The following is a 15,788-nucleotide window of genomic DNA, read 5'->3' on the forward strand; positions in this document are numbered from 1 at the left end:
GATTATTGTGTCCGTCCGTCCGTCGTGCAGGGAGGGGCTGGGTGAAAGGAAGGGCTGGGTAGGGAGGGGAGGGTGGGGAGGGGCTGGGTGGGGGGTGGGGAGGGGCTGGTCACTCCGTGGTGCCCTTATAAAACTCAACGTTTAACCTACTCACGCCGGCTTGTGCCCGCCCTCACAGTCGGGCATATTTGCGGAATACACCACGCCGCCGTTGACCCTGGCCATTGACCGAGCAACCCAACGTTCCTACCAGCTCCCTCCGCAGGAACGTGTTCACTGAAGGCCTACGAGACAGAAGTGCCTAGGGCCTACGAGAACCTTAATCCGGCCCTGCCAAGACCCACTGGACCCGAATAAATCTGAAGCAGATCTGGCAAATCTGATGCGAGATCAAAGGCTTTTGCTTGATAGTGCCGCTTCACACCAACCACCTGATCTACAGCAAGCGGTTGATGCAGAGTGGCAATCGGTGAGCCGCATAGCCGTGCTTCGCCTGGTGACGTCCACCGTCGCGTTACATTCCCACCGCTGAATTCGCCGTTTGACCTTTGACCTTTGTGGTCGGCACAAGACCGGCCTGTGGAAGGGAGGGAGGGCGACTCAAGCGGCAACAGGCGACGAAGTTTCGATTTAAAGCTTTCGTGACTGCAGGCATTCATCTTCTTGGTTCTTTCGGTAAAGTCACGTAGAAGGGAAGTAATAAACTAATAAAAAATAAAACATAATAAAAGAAAATAATTCTCACGACGTTTCGGCTACAACGCAAGCAGCCGTCTTCAGGTGAAGAATGAGACACTGCCAAGCTAGGAGCTTATATATAAGCTGGGTTGGAGGTGGAAGAAGAGCGCCTTAACAAAAAGAATGTCCTCTTGATATGCACATTCTTTTTGTTAAGGCGCTCTTCTTCCACCTCCAACCCAGCTTATATATAAGCTCCTAGCTTGGCAGTGTCTCATTCTTCACCTGAAGACGGCTGCTTGCGTTGTAGCCGAAACGTCGTGAGAATTATTTTATTTTATTATGTTTTATTTTTATTATTTTATTACTTCCCTTCTACGTGACTTTACCGAAAGAACCAAGAAGAGGTGACGAAGTCACGAGCAGAATAACGTTCCAACATCAACGAAGTTGAACTCCGTGTCACGTGTTGCATATAACAAATTACGGATATCAGATGGCCAAAGGCGATTTCTGCATGTGCAATCAGGTTACTGTCTCTTAACATAAACCGGCGGATATTTTATTTTGCGATTCATAGTCATCAACCTAATATATCTTAAATTAGAATCAAATAATTATAGAAAACTATTAGATTAAGATAACAATAACCATTTGACAACAACATTTTTTAAAGTAACTCTCTCCAACACTGCATGTATGCCAATAACTTTTTGTTGCTTTAAAATACTGAACAAGTTTAGTACAAGAAACATCGCGTAATTGAATTAAAATGTTATAAATAGAAAATGTGGGTGCAGTGAAATAGACACGATAACGAAGAGGGGACGTTAACAATTTTGGTAACCCTATGTGTACTCTACATACTTAGTTTATTTCTTAAAGTGTCCATTTGGAATGAAAAATACTATAACACATCGCTCCACACAGCACCAGATCGTCTGTTCCAACCACATTGTTTTTTTCAAGATTAGTTGTAGCATTATCAATGCAATTAACCTCTGTACGCGACGACACATGTAAGCTAAACTTCTCTCTTGAGTACTGCAGAAGCATACCATTGTTGCCCTATACTTTCTGTGCCTTTAGTCCATCGGCCAAGGAGGATGGGTTGGTGCCGCTTGGGGTGGCAAATGCTATTCTAGTGCCCACAATGGGCAGTATCCACCACGACCAGAAAATCGTATAGTATATACTGTCCGTTGCATAGACAATATTCCTATTTATGTTCTTATTCCGTTGACGTTTCATATCACATTAAGTTTTTTTTCTCTTTATATTATATTTTCTGTTAAACGTGCTGTGGTACCCTTATTTGTTGACAATATTTCTCATTAAAAGCTACCACCGTTGCCTTGCTATCGTACATATTTCTGATCTAGAGAAAAACATCTGAAAGGAAATCAATGTTAGCCTTCGTCACCCTTAGTGGTACCGATAGAGCATTTGTTGGGCCAATGGCTCACAGACCACTTTCAGTAGACGTGTTGGGGCTGCTGCTGTGTCACGTGCTCAGTTTGGAAGAAACACATTACACAGAAATTCTGGATTGAACTTTGACCAGAAAATAGTTATCACTACTAAGGCAATCTCTTTCAAGACGTCTGGCTAGCGTGGAAGAGTAGGCAAAAATACACTCTCTAGCACGCCCTTTGGTGGAGGCCCTTTCAATAGCAGTGCTTGTGAGTGGGCAATTGCAGGGCTGCCCTATTTCTCCTAATAAATGTTTAAATTGAATTAAAATATTTACATCTGACCAAATTGCGCAGCGGTTCGAGCGTCATCAGCATAACGTGAATTTGTTTAAAGAGGGGATATATATAAAAACTCATAAAATGTTAAACTAACTTTTAAACAAATGTTAAATGCTGAACAGAATGAGTAACACAATAATCTGCTTCTGTCTATCATAAAATACGCTCTCTCGCCTCCTCTGTGCAGCGCCCATTTTGTCCAGCCCCCCTTTCAACATTTTGCGTAGCAAATGGAGCATGCGAATTGGAAGGAGCCATCAGTCTTCAGTAAAGGGGGGCTCGGCACTCTCCAGCCCACTCTCAATGCAAGGCCATGGATGTTGAAACACAGAAAACAAGCAAGAACAGTCATCTCCCCATCAAACTTTTCGACAGTCGTGTCAAATTATACAGTTAATTCCCTCGTTTTTCACGAACTTGCTATCAGCGATGTTGGCTTTTTGCGAATCGCATCTGGAACTCCACACGACTGCATCGAGAGAGAGATAAAGTGATGAGATAAAATATTGATTTCCATGGGCAAATATCATTATCGGCGAAAATTGCTATTCACCAGCATCTCCAGAACGTACCCCTCGCGAATAACGAGGGAATACTGTGTGCTGTACCCTCTTACTAGCCTCCACGGCTCCCTTGGCTTCTCAACGTGGCTACACATGGATACTTGGCACTGGAAACCCCACATTGTTTCAATGTGCTACTGGCTCTCGGCTCGAATAATTTTATTTTTAACTTAAATCTATCTCGATCATTCATCTGAACATGAGTTCGTTCATCTCTCAGTCCTGCGATTGGCTGAAATGAGGTCAACATCAGTGTGCCCATGTTTTCAATGGCAATGCACTGGATGGTTGATGCCACGGCATGAGACCAATGATGATTAACCGTACAATAGCAATGCTGTGATGGTTCAGAAGACGCAAAAAAAAGGCTCAAGGTCAAAGAGGTGTGTGAAGAGTATTGTGGGGACTCAAGCGTCACATCCACGTAGTCTTAAAAGAAAAAGCAGGAATCTGACAATGATCGGATGTTTTGCCTCCATCATAGGCCTTTGTGTCTCGAGAGACAATTATTTTGCGCCTTACGAGGTCAGCTGTAGGTTTTTCAGCGCCTAACCTGTGCTTTAATGTAATGATGCATGGCATACAATGAGAGAAATAAGTATTTGACCCCCTCTCAATCAGAAAGATTACTGGCTCCCAGGTGTCTTTTATACAGGTAACAAGCTGAGATTAGGAGCACACTCTTAAAGGGAGTGCTCCTAATCTCAGCTTGTTACCTGTATAAAAAACACCTGTTCACAGAAGCAATCAATCCGATTCCAAATTCTCCACTATGGCCAAGACCAAAGAGCTCTCCAAGGATGTCAGGGACAAGATTGTACACATACACAAGGCTGGAATGGGCTACAAGACCATCGCCAAGCAGCTTAGTGAGAAGGTGACAACAGTTGGTGCGATTATTCGCAAATGGAAGAAACACAAAAGAACTGTCAATCTCCCTCGGCCTGGGGCTCCATGCAAGATCTCACCTCGTGGAGATGCAATGATCATGAGAACGGTGAGGTATCAGCCCAGAACTACACGGGAGGATCTTGTCAATGACCTCAAGGCAGCTGGGACCATAGTCACCAAGAAAACAGTTGGTAACACACTACGCCGTGAAGGACTGAAATCCTGCAGCGCCCGCAAGGTCCCCCTGCTCAAGAAAGCACATATACATGCCCGTATGAAGTTTTCCAATTAACATCTGAATGATTCAGAGGACAACTGGGTGAAAGTGTTGTGGTCAGATGAGACCAAAATGGAGCTCTTTGGCATCAACTCAACTCGCCGTGTTTGGAGGAGGAGGAATGCTGTACATGACCCCAAGAACACCATCCCCACCGTCAAACATGGAGGTTTGGGGGTGTTTTTCTGCTAAGGGGACAGGACAACTTCACCGCATCAAAGGGACGATGGACGGGGCCATGCACCGTCAAATCTTGGGTGAGAACCTCCTTCCCTCAGCCAGGGCATTGAAAATGGGTCGTGGATGGGTATTCCAGCATGACAATGACCCAAAACACACGGCCAAGGCAACAAAGGAGTGGCCCAAAAAGAAGCAAATTAAGGTCCTGGAGTGGCCTAGCCAGTCTCCAGACCTTAATCCCATAGGAAATCTGTGGAGAGAGCTGAAGGTTTGAGTTGCCAAACGTCAGCCTCGAAACCTTAATGACTTGGAGAAGATCTGCAAAGAGGAGTGGGACAAAATCCCTCCTGAGATGTGTGCAAACCTGGTGGCCAACTACAAGAAACGTCTGACCTCTGTGATTGCCAACAAGGGGTTTGCCAACAAGTACTAAGTCATGTTTTGCAGAGGGGTCAAATACTTATTTCCCTCATTAAAATGCAAATCAATTTATAACATTTTTGACATGCGTTTTTCTGGATTTTTTTTGTTGTTATTCTGTCTCTCACTGTTCAAATAAACCTACCATTAAAATTATAGACTGATCATTTCTTTGTCAGTGGGCAAACGTACAAAATCAGCAGGGGATCAAATACTTTCGTCCCTCACTGTACCCGACCCATATTTGGTAGAATGCTCATCAATATACGACACAAAATGTTATAATTGAGATGTTTGGTCCAAACAAATAAATGCCACCTATCGTGTAATACATTACTACCGTTACATATAATTTCGTACTTAATAACTTATAACTGCCACACACACACACACACCTTATTTCCTTTCGCACAGATGGCTGGAGGCTTAGACCAGAATCTAAGGCACATATTACATATCGGTATCCCAATGACATGTCTTAAAAACTGGCTAACTGGAATAACGTCGATTAAAAAAAAACGTACAGCAAAATTGTACCCTCACAAGCAAGATACAAGGCACGCAGTGATTCTTCCATCTCACAACAATTCGATTGTCACGACCCAAGGTCACGAATCGATTCAAGGATCAATTATTGTTCCTGTTAAGTTGCAAATGAAATCTCTAGCAGCTGCATGGGTTCCTGTGAACCAAATACAATGTTCACGTGAAGCCCTTTTGTCGATTCACTGGACAGGGTGGATTGGTAAAGACAGGGATGATAGATATGGGAGCATAGATATACAGTACAATGTCTATTGCTGCAGAAAACATGCATTGTTCTCTGACCTCTGCTTCCCAACCTGTTATGTGCATTGTAATTGCCCATCCACACCATCCAGGCTCCAGCCTGCTTTGCCTCCGTGATCCGAGGCGATCGGGAGCAATCAAGAGTGATTTTGTCACAGGGGATCCAATTGCATGGCAACATTTGAGCGTACAATAATGAGCTCTTTAAGCACACGATTCCACGAACGCAGTGAACATGGCAATACAAAAAAACTGCGCATTGTTACATGCTGACGGGATACTATACAGCCAAATTATGTTAAAGGTCGAAGTGTCTCGCCTGTTCAAACGAACAAAGGACCGATGCTCCTCAAAATTGGTGGCCCTGAGCCAGCGGTGGGGGTCAGAGGGCACTCTTGCTAAAGGTCAGAGCCCTCGACTAACGGTCAGAAGGATGAAATTACACTGACTAGTTGGAGGTCGACCTAGCCCATTCTCTTTCTGGGATCGATAAAATGGCTACCATCTTTGTGGAAAAAAAAAACCGTGATCTTCCAATCGAGGAAATGGCTCTCATCCTAATAATTTTGAATTTTTTTTACCACTGGCTCACAGCCAGTGGTGAAAAACAAACAAACAAAAACAACCATATAAAAACAATCATATATGGCGGTGCGTTTAGTCCCATTGTCAATAAATGCATGGGAAGAAATAAACTCAACAATTTTGGCACTAGCGAAATGTTTCATTCTCGGTTAAACTGAGACTTGAACCCAGGTGCTCAGAGATGCAGCCTCGGTACCTGAACGCGATGATTTGTCCACACCACCACGACATGTCCATCCATACTCTTAGTTCTTTCGGTAAAGTCACGTAGGTAAAAAATGAAATTAATAAAAATAAAACAATAAAAATCACGACGTTTCGGAGGCAACACAAGTCTCCGTCATCAGGTGTTATTGTTTTAGTTTTATTAATTTCATTTTTTACCTACGTGACTTTACCGAAAGAACTAAGAGTATGAATCCTTGCAATCACAAAAGCTTCAAATCTAGAATGTCCATCCATGTTTAAAAGTGGCGCTTTCCCTATTTAGTATTCGGACGGTGGATGTAGTAAATAATATATATGAAACATTTTATTACATACACTGAAACACCTAGGCTGCATTACAACATACGACACCTCTCCGATAGAAGTGTAACACTTTTCTTCATGAACATTGAAAGCTTTTCACCAATTGCATCATGAAGGCATGCGATACTTTAAATTATCGTCACTACCTGAACACACTCATCGAATATATCTGACAATATGAAATGCGTAATGACCGCACACTCTAATTACAGTAACACAATAAATTACTGATGCTTCAGCTGAATAAATAAATAAGTGTTGTTGTTGTTGTTTCTTGTTTGAACTCATAACTGTAATGGAAAATGAACAGCAAGAATCAGGCCCAACTGGCCTTCGGGTTAATAATACTTGATTCCACGTCATTGTACAGCACGGCAAATGTGTACCAACTTCGACAGCCTTTGGGTTCATCAAGCTGGGTTTTCACGGACCAGAGTCAATGGAGGTTGGCAATTTAAAGCAAATAAGCGCAAAGCTACAAACGATGGTTGTGCCTTCGTCAGCCTTCGTTCGCTTTCAAACGCATCTACGAAAGTTACACCGTGCACATGTCAAACATGTAAAAGCGATGTCCACAGAATAATCTTCGTTATACAAGTGAATGGACGTACATTTTGACTTTTTTAATAAATCTCTGTAGAATATGAAAGGCAGTTCCATAAATATAGCTCTGTAAAACCGGAGATTTCTGAAACGTATCTCTGTGAAAGTGAACGGAGGCCACTGTAATGGAATCCTGTGGAAGTTAAGAAAGTGGAATTAAGGCCCAAGAGATTTAGTAGTTTTGTCATGTTTGGCTTTGCTGCCATCCAGCTTGAAAGGCGGCCTCCTCGCGTGGCCTCCGTTGGACTTCAATGAGGCCTGGAGCACAGGTGAAGGATCTGCGATGCCGCTTGGACCCAGCTCTCGGCCCGATGTCCCGGGGAGTCAGCCTCCTCGGCGAAGAGGTGGCAAACGTTGTGCGAGACGCTGCCAGCCTCGCGAGCCACGAGGCCGAACATCCTGCACAAGTCACCCGCCACGGCACAAAGACAAACATTCCCCCGTTTAGCCTTGAACGGCATGTGCTGTTAGCGAGCACCCATGAAAGCTGGCACAGCGCATGAGGGGGTGTGTGGCCAATACCACGCCCGGCCAGCTTTGTCTCCCGAGTGCTTACAGTACTTGGGGTGGGGGGCGTCATACCAGTATGATCGAAAAACGCCAGTCTGGTATGATGTGTCAGAACTGTGAGCAAGGGTACTTACTTTGCCGCAGGCTTGTCTTCAGCCATGGGCCACCTTCAAACAAGGACACATTAAACGAAAACGATTTAAGGCTTCTGCACGTGAAATTATTCTAATTGGATAACGCATTTACAGGCGTTGTATATGCGCTGCATTGACGTATAAATAATATACAGATATAAAGAATGCATTCGCGTATTTTTTAATATCTATGAGCCTCTGCAAAAGCGAAAGGGCTAGAATGTTAATTTTCATTAGGTTCATGTTACTTTTAAATGTCTCCATCAACAAAGGAGAAAATCATTGATGCGATGTGCTTTGGCCAGTTCGTTGAGATAGAAACCTCGTTCAGTCTCCCTGCTCAAAGGAATATCGATCATCATCCATCTCAATCGACAGCTCTGAGCCTGTGATGCAATTACACATTCCGATGGCAAGTGCCAGTGTGACTGGAGGACAACCAGTCTTGACTTCCCACAAAGTCATTCTAATTTTGTTTCAACCCTCATGCCATTGCTAGACAAATATTCCCCATGTAGCCAGAACATATTGTTGGGGCAAGTGCTGTTAGCGAGCACCTACGAAGGCTGACACGGCACCCAAAGGGATGCGTGGCCAGTACCACTCCCCAGTGGCGATGTTTACTCACCACACCAGGTACTAATTTGAGGCTGAGTCGACCTAGGGGAGGCCCAGGACCGGTTCAGACAATCGTCACTGGTGCTGGCCATGAACGGGAATCGAACTCGGTCGCCAGGTTTGTAGCGCAAAGCGGTAACCGCTACACTACCGCTCCCCGCGCACAACACATACATAACTATTGAACTAAAACTAAACAATTTTTTTTATTTTACTTTATTTTACCAGATCTATACAACTCTTTTTCAGAAGCGACCTCGCCACAGATGATAGCTCAACGAAGTGGCTTATCAACATGGACATTTATAGATAGTCAAATACTCTAAATGCACGTTGATTATAAATGTGGAGGGAAAAACCGGACGACCCGGATAAAAATCCACCTAATCACAGGGAGAACAGGACAACTACAAATATACAGCAAGCGTCAGAGTTGGTATCGAACCGACGACCTCCTGCATGCCAGGCGAGGTAGTTAACATCTCGCCACCATGACACCCCAATATGTATGCGTGACATAGACACGCATACATATTTTTACAGACACACAATACACGTGCAAATGCATGCACATTTCACTTACATGCTTAACCAAACAATGACTTATGTGTGCAGTGTAAAAACGCACCTTGTGACATCAGGAACCATGGCACAGAAGCTTATGGATTCAGCCGGATAGTGGCGCCTAAAGAAGCGCCTGGGGCAATATCAAACAACAAAGCGTCAACTCCACGCGTTACTGACTTGTCGTGGCTGCTTTCATCCTATGCCGACGCGCACAACAGCCGTCCGATACCTTCCATAGCAACTGTCGGTGTTGGATAGGAATGTCCATCGTCGTTAACCGATTCACGGGTCACACAGGCAGTGCCCTGCGATACGAACGCCCGACATGAGAACATCCGCGCTTACGAACGAACCGCCATGTTCTTATTTGTAACCATCCGGGTGGCAAACGTTGGGTAGTAAGTACGAACCAAACCGCGGAACTAATTTGATCGGCGGAGCGATCCTCCGTGAGATGTGAAGAATCCGAGCATCCCGTGTGATGCACAATGCGAGTGAACCATTCAACTCAAGGAAAGTAAAAATAAAAGTTATTTTAGTTTTCTTTGCACGTGACTTTATTTTATGTTTTAATTACTATGCAACATTTATAACAGTCTTAAATGCAATAGTACAATATTTCTTCTTATTTATGAGTTTAACAATGATACAATTTTTTATTGAACCAAAACACATTTTATAACACTGACCGTATGTACAATAAAATATTGAGTCTCGAGATACGAACAAACTGACTTACGAACGGGTCTCAGGAAGCTAACCCGCCGTTCGTATGTCGATGACTGCCTGCTATTAAAAGTCGGCAGAAGTGTCAAATTGATTATCTGCTCAAAGAGGCACGAAGTGGTGCTCATCTCCCCTCTGCGGGTCCTCAGCCAGTCGCGGAAATCACACATTTCCAGGGTTGCCCCAATCTCAGCTGCTGCTGAGCATAAACAGAAGCAGTGCAAACAGCCCGCGCAGTCTTCAATCGGGTATTTTTTGTTCTTCTTTTTTCCTAACCAGTGCACCGACTGGTGACCAATCACAGAGAAACAGGAACATGTGACCAGCAATCCCTCAAGTCATTTGACTCTGGGTGGCCGATCAGACAGCCTCTGTAACATTACCCAGCTGGCCTCACCTCGACGCCAGTCAAATCACCACGGGAGGTGGGTCCACAAAAATGAAACATCAGCCATCAACAAAGCACCATAATTCCAAGACCATTAAGTTCTCTGTGTCCCTGTTGGGCGTGTGCTCACTTCCTGTGCGTGTCGGTGAGCGTGATCCCTTGTTCGGTCACTCTCAGGTGCACGTGAACCGGCATGGACCTCACAGCCATGCCCATGATCACCGCAGTTGCCCGGGCGACCGCCTGGGGTCCCGTGAGAGACTCCATCTCCACGGAATCGAGGAAGAATGCGGTACCCACTGGTTAAAAGAGAAATCAGCAGCATCAGCAGTGGCGGCAGTAGCAGTAACGGCATTATCATAGTCAGCAGCAGCAACGGCAGTAGCTGCACCGGCACCACGATGGTCACCAACAGCATGACCACCACAACCATCGCTGTCACCAACACTAAGTGCCACCACCACATCCAAAAACACCAATACCACGACCACCACCATCATCGTCACCACATCTTCTAACAAGCTGATTGGCGCAGGGTGTTCATGTCTACAATAGAACATTGAGGTAATTTTGCTGAGATACATTTAACAACATTCATCATATTCAATCACGAGTTATACTCACTCTTGCAATCATCATTACTATAATAGACTGTTGTATCAAGATTGAAAATTATCGTCATTATCATCATCACTCTAATACTCACGACCACTCTAATCACCGTCATCATCATCTTCAACCACTCTGATCACTATTCTCTATTTCACCATAGTTGCCGAACTAAGGCCCAAAGCCCCAAAACAGCCAGAAACAAGTGGCCAAAAACAAACAGCGCTATTAACGTTGTAATAAATAAGAGGTTACACAATTCTTGAATCCAGCAAGGTTGTTCTAAGCACTTGGGAAAATAAGACGATGAGAAGGGAATTCCAAAGTGGAGCAGTGCGAGGGCAGAAGCAGAAAGAGAAGCGTTGTGACCTGCGGTGTGGTGATTGAGTGATTTGGTGAGTGGGTGAGTGAGTGGGTGATTGATGAATCAGTGGGTGAGTCGGTGGGTGATTGAGGGAGTCGGTGGGTGAATGATGAATCAGTGGGTGAGTGGGTGGGTGATTGAGGGAGTCGGTGGGTGAGTGAATGAGTGAGTGGGTGAGTGAGTGGGTGAATTGAGGGAGTCAGTGGGTGAGTTAATGAGTGAGTGGGTCAGTGGGTGGGTGATTGAGTGATTTGGTGAGTGGGTGAGTGAGTGGGTGATTGATGAATCAGTGGGTGAGTGGGTGGGTGATTGAGGGAGTCGGTGGGTGAGTGAATGAGTGAGTGGGTGAGTGATTGGGTGAATTGAGGGAGTCAATAGGTGAGTGAATGCGTCAGGGAGTGAGCGAGTGGGTGATTGAGTGATTTGGTGAGTGGGTGAGTGAGTGGGTGATTGATGAATCAGTGGGTGAGTGGGTGGGTGATTGAGGGAGTCGGTGGGTGAGTGAATGAGTGAGTGGGTGAGTGAGTGGGTGAATTGAGGGAGTCAATAGGTGAGTGAATGCGTCAGGGAGTGAGCGAGTGGGTGATTGAGTGATTTGGTGAGTGGGTGAGTGAGTGGGTGAATGATGAATCAGTGGGTGAGTGGGTGGGTGATTGAGGGAGTCGGTGGGTGAATGATGAATCAGTGGGTGAGTGGGTGGGTGATTGAGGGAGTCGGTGGGTGAGTGAATGAGTGAGTGGGTGAGTGAGTGGGTGAATTGAGGGAGTCAGTGGGTGAGTTAATGAGTGAGTGGGTCAGTGGGTGGGTGATTGAGTGATTTGGTGAGTGGGTGAGTGAGTGGGTGGGTGATTGATGAATCAGTGGGTGAGTGGGTGGGTGATTGAGGGAGTCGGTGGGTGAGTGAATGAGTGAGTGGGTGAGTGAGTGGGTGAATTGAGGGAGTCAATAGGTGAGTGAATGCGTCAGGGAGTGAGCAAGTGGGTGATTGAGTGATTTGGTGAGTGGGTGAGTGAGTGGGTGATTGATGAATCAGTGGGTGAGTGGGTGGGTGATTGAGGGAGTCGGTGGGTGAGTGAATGAGTGAGTGGGTGAGTGAGTGGGTGAATTGAGGGAGTCAATAGGTGAGTGAATGCGTCAGGCAGTGAGCGAGTGGGTGATTGAGTGATTTGGTGAGTGGGTGAGTGAGTGGGTGAATGATGAATCAGTGGGTGAGTGGGTGGGTGATTGAGGGAGTCGGTGGGTGAATGATGAATCAGTGGGTGAGTGGGTGGGTGATTGAGGGAGTCGGTGGGTGAGTGAATGAGTGAGTGGGTGAGTGAGTGGGTGAATTGAGGGAGTCAGTGGGTGAGTTAATGAGTGAGTGGGTCAGTGGGTGGGTGATTGAGTGATTTGGTGAGTGGGTGAGTGAGTGGGTGATTGATGAATCAGTGGGTGAGTGGGTGGGTGATTGAGGGAGTCGGTGGGTGAGTGAATGAGTGAGTGGGTGAGTGAGTGGGTGAATTGAGGGAGTCAATAGGTGAGTGAATGCGTCAGGGAGTGAGCGAGTGGGTGATTGAGTGATTTGGTGAGTGGGTGAGTGAGTGGGTGATTGATGAATCAGTGGGTGAGTGGGTGGGTGATTGAGGGAGTCGGTGGGTGAGTGAATGAGTGAGTGGGTGAGTGAGTGGGTGAATTGAGGGAGTCAATAGGTGAGTGAATGCGTCAGGGAGTGAGCGAGTGGGTGATTGAGTGATTTGGTGAGTGGGTGAGTGAGTGGGTGAATGATGAATCAGTGGGTGAGTGGGTGGGTGATTGAGGGAGTCGGTGGGTGAATGATGAATCAGTGGGTGAGTGGGTGGGTGATTGAGGGAGTCGGTGGGTGAGTGAATGAATGAGTGGGTGAGTGAGTGGGTGAATTGAGGGAGTCAGTGGGTGAGTGAATGCGTCAGGGAGTGAGCGAGTGGGTGATTGAGTGATTTGGTGAGTGGGTGAGTGAGTGGGTGATTGATGAATCAGTGGGTGAGTGGGTGGGTGATTGAGGGAGTCGGTGGGTGAGTGAATGAGTGAGTGGGTGAGTGAGTGGGTGAATTGAGGGAGTCAATAGGTGAGTGAATGCGTCAGGGAGTGAGCGAGTGGGTGAATTGAGGGAGTCAGTGGGTGAGTGAATGAGTCAGTGAGTGAGCGAGTGGGTGAATTGAGGGAGTCAGTGGGTGAGGGAATGAGTGAGTGAGTGAGTGATTGAGGGAGTCGCTGGGTGAGTAGATGAGTGAGTGGGTGAGTGAGTGGGTGATTAAGGGAGTCAGTGGGTGAGTTAATGAGTGAGTGGGTCAGTGGGTGGGTGATTGAGGGAGTCGGTGGGTGAGGGAATGAGTCAGTGGATGAGTGAGTGGGTGAATTGAGGGAGTTGGTGGGTGAGTAGATGAGTGAGTGGGTGAGTGAGTGGGTGATTGAGGGAGTCAGTGGGTGAGTGAATGAGTCAATGGGTAAGCGAATAGGTGACTAAGCAGGTGAGTGAATGGTTGAGTAAGTGAGTGAGCGTGTAGGTGAGTGAATGTGTTGCTCTAAGCACAGTGTGGATGAGACAAAACAGTCAGTGTCTCATTTCGATTTAAAGCTTTCGTGACTGCAGGGATTCATCTTCTTGGTTCTTTCGGTCTCATTCAGACGCTGTCTTTCCGACAGACCTGTTCTTCACCTGAGGACGGCTGCTTGCGTTGTGGCCGAAACGTCGTGAGAATAATTTTATGAAGTTTTATTTTTATTATTTTATTATTTCCCTTCCACGTGACTTTACCGAAAGAACCAAGATGAGTCAGTGTCTGGTTGACCGAGGCCTCAACGTGGATGGAGTGATCGAAGAGTGAGCTGGAACGGTAACCATGTTGGTTCCAATGGAAAGGCGATAAGGAGGCAAATGGTTGGCAGTGAGTGACTGAAGTCAACTACTGCATGCTGGATCATCAATAGACTTGACTGTGATCACAGTAATCATCAACATCGTCACTGACCGGCCTCGGGTGGCTGTGAGGAGCCAGTAGGGCCGCCTGTGCGAGCGTCGCATAGGTCATGGGCCTTGGTGAGGTCACCCGGGTCGTCGAAGTCACGGTCGGGCAGCCGCAGACATCCAGGCAGTGCGAGTGGCGTCACCGTGTGCTGGTTAACGAGCGCCGACAGACTTCCTGCACACACCGCCCACAGCACGGCCTCGCCATCAACACCTCCACGTGTTCATGGCACGATATGCTCGGGCAGCGCATCGGTCAGAGTGTGCGACCCACGTACGGAAGGTAACTGGAGCTGGGAATGTGAGTCGATGAATTAACCAAACATTTTTGTTCCAGTAATTTTTTTTGTTGGCGTGGATTATTCGGTTCCACTTGAAAAATGCTCCTCATCCCAACATCCATTCTACTCGAAGACGGGAAACCTCCGGAAAGCCACACCCACCGTGACACGCCTGGTGGTGCCGATGACGACAACGAGCTCCGGCCATCGCCTCCCGCCCAGCGGCACACGTGCTCACACACGTGTGAGGCTTGTTTTTCCAACTAGTTTTGCGTTATCGGATGAGTTAAGTAATCCGACCGATCGTTGGTAGAGTAATCGATTGCACAAGTAATCGGACAGCCCAGCTCGAGGTGGTTGTGACAAAAAATCCTGTACAGGTGTCAACTCGGCCAATCACTGTCATCGTCCATCTCGGAACGATAATGCATTGAGGGCCACTTTGTAGGAAGTCAAAAGTGGTAGTCTACTGAAGAAAGTGACCTCTACGATGGGCATATTACATGTTTATGCCACTGGAGGCTATTGGAGCCCAACAGGGAGGCACTCAAGAGATCAATGATCAATGAACGAAGTGCAGACCTCTTAAGTCAAATGCCAAATTATAACAGTTGCAGGAAGGTAGGAAGCAGTACATGGTGACATTGGTGGCATTGGCTCTTGATGCCCTCTTAATCTTGACTTTGAAATTGTAATAAGATGGGGGGGGGGGGGGGAATGCCCTTGCACCGACGGTGTAATACGGCAGCTTCAGCTGTCCATGGTCTACTCGTCACTCACCGAAGAAGGGTTCATTGGGGCAGCCCTTCAGCCGCACTCCCCGGGCCTTCGTCTCGATGAGGAAGTGCCTGACGAGTTCATCCACCAGGTCTCCTGTTGACCAATCAAATCAGACCACACACTACAACCAAGTACTGATACTTGAGGCTGAGTCGACCGAAGGGATGCCCAGGACCCATTCAGATAATCGTCACTGGCGTTGGCTGTGAGCAGAAATTGAACTCTGGTCGCCAGGTTGGTAGCGCAGCGCGCTAACCACTACACTACCGCTCCTCCACACACAACAAAGATCCCCCATATAGCCTCAACAGAATGTAGGATGCAAGTGCTGTTTGCGAGTAGCACCTATGAAAGCCTGCATGGCACACGAGGGGGTGGGTGGCCAAAACCATGCCCGGCCAAGTTTACACACCACACCAGGAACTCATTTGAGGCTGAGTCGACCTATAGGAGGCCCATGACCGGTTTAGATAATCGTAACTGGTGTTGGTCACCGCTTTCGTAGTGCAGCATGCTAACCCTTACACTACCACTCCCCACACACTACTTTAACAAAC

General features: G+C 46.6%; 1 protein-coding gene across 1 annotated transcript in view; it reads right to left on the reverse strand.

Moving 5' to 3' along the window:
- Nucleotides 1-6,563: 6,563 nt before the first annotated feature.
- The window catches only part of LOC144938099 (tensin-3-like), a 42,057-nt gene continuing 32,832 nt past the window's right edge, over nucleotides 6,564-15,788 (reverse strand). The window contains exons 22-27 of the mRNA XM_078865797.1: nucleotides 15,232-15,324; nucleotides 14,175-14,345; nucleotides 10,345-10,513; nucleotides 9,162-9,230; nucleotides 7,916-7,948; nucleotides 6,564-7,670 (exon numbers count right to left, since the gene is read on the reverse strand). Coding sequence (XP_078721923.1) covers nucleotides 7,520-7,670; nucleotides 7,916-7,948; nucleotides 9,162-9,230; nucleotides 10,345-10,513; nucleotides 14,175-14,345; nucleotides 15,232-15,324 — 686 coding nt within the window. The 3' untranslated portion in view covers nucleotides 6,564-7,519. The remainder of the gene's footprint in view (nucleotides 7,671-7,915; nucleotides 7,949-9,161; nucleotides 9,231-10,344; nucleotides 10,514-14,174; nucleotides 14,346-15,231; nucleotides 15,325-15,788) is intronic.

Source organism: Lampetra fluviatilis, chromosome 21 (genome assembly GCF_964198595.1).
Source record: "Lampetra fluviatilis chromosome 21, kcLamFluv1.1, whole genome shotgun sequence".
NCBI classification, from domain to species: Eukaryota; Metazoa; Chordata; class Hyperoartia; order Petromyzontiformes; family Petromyzontidae; genus Lampetra; species Lampetra fluviatilis.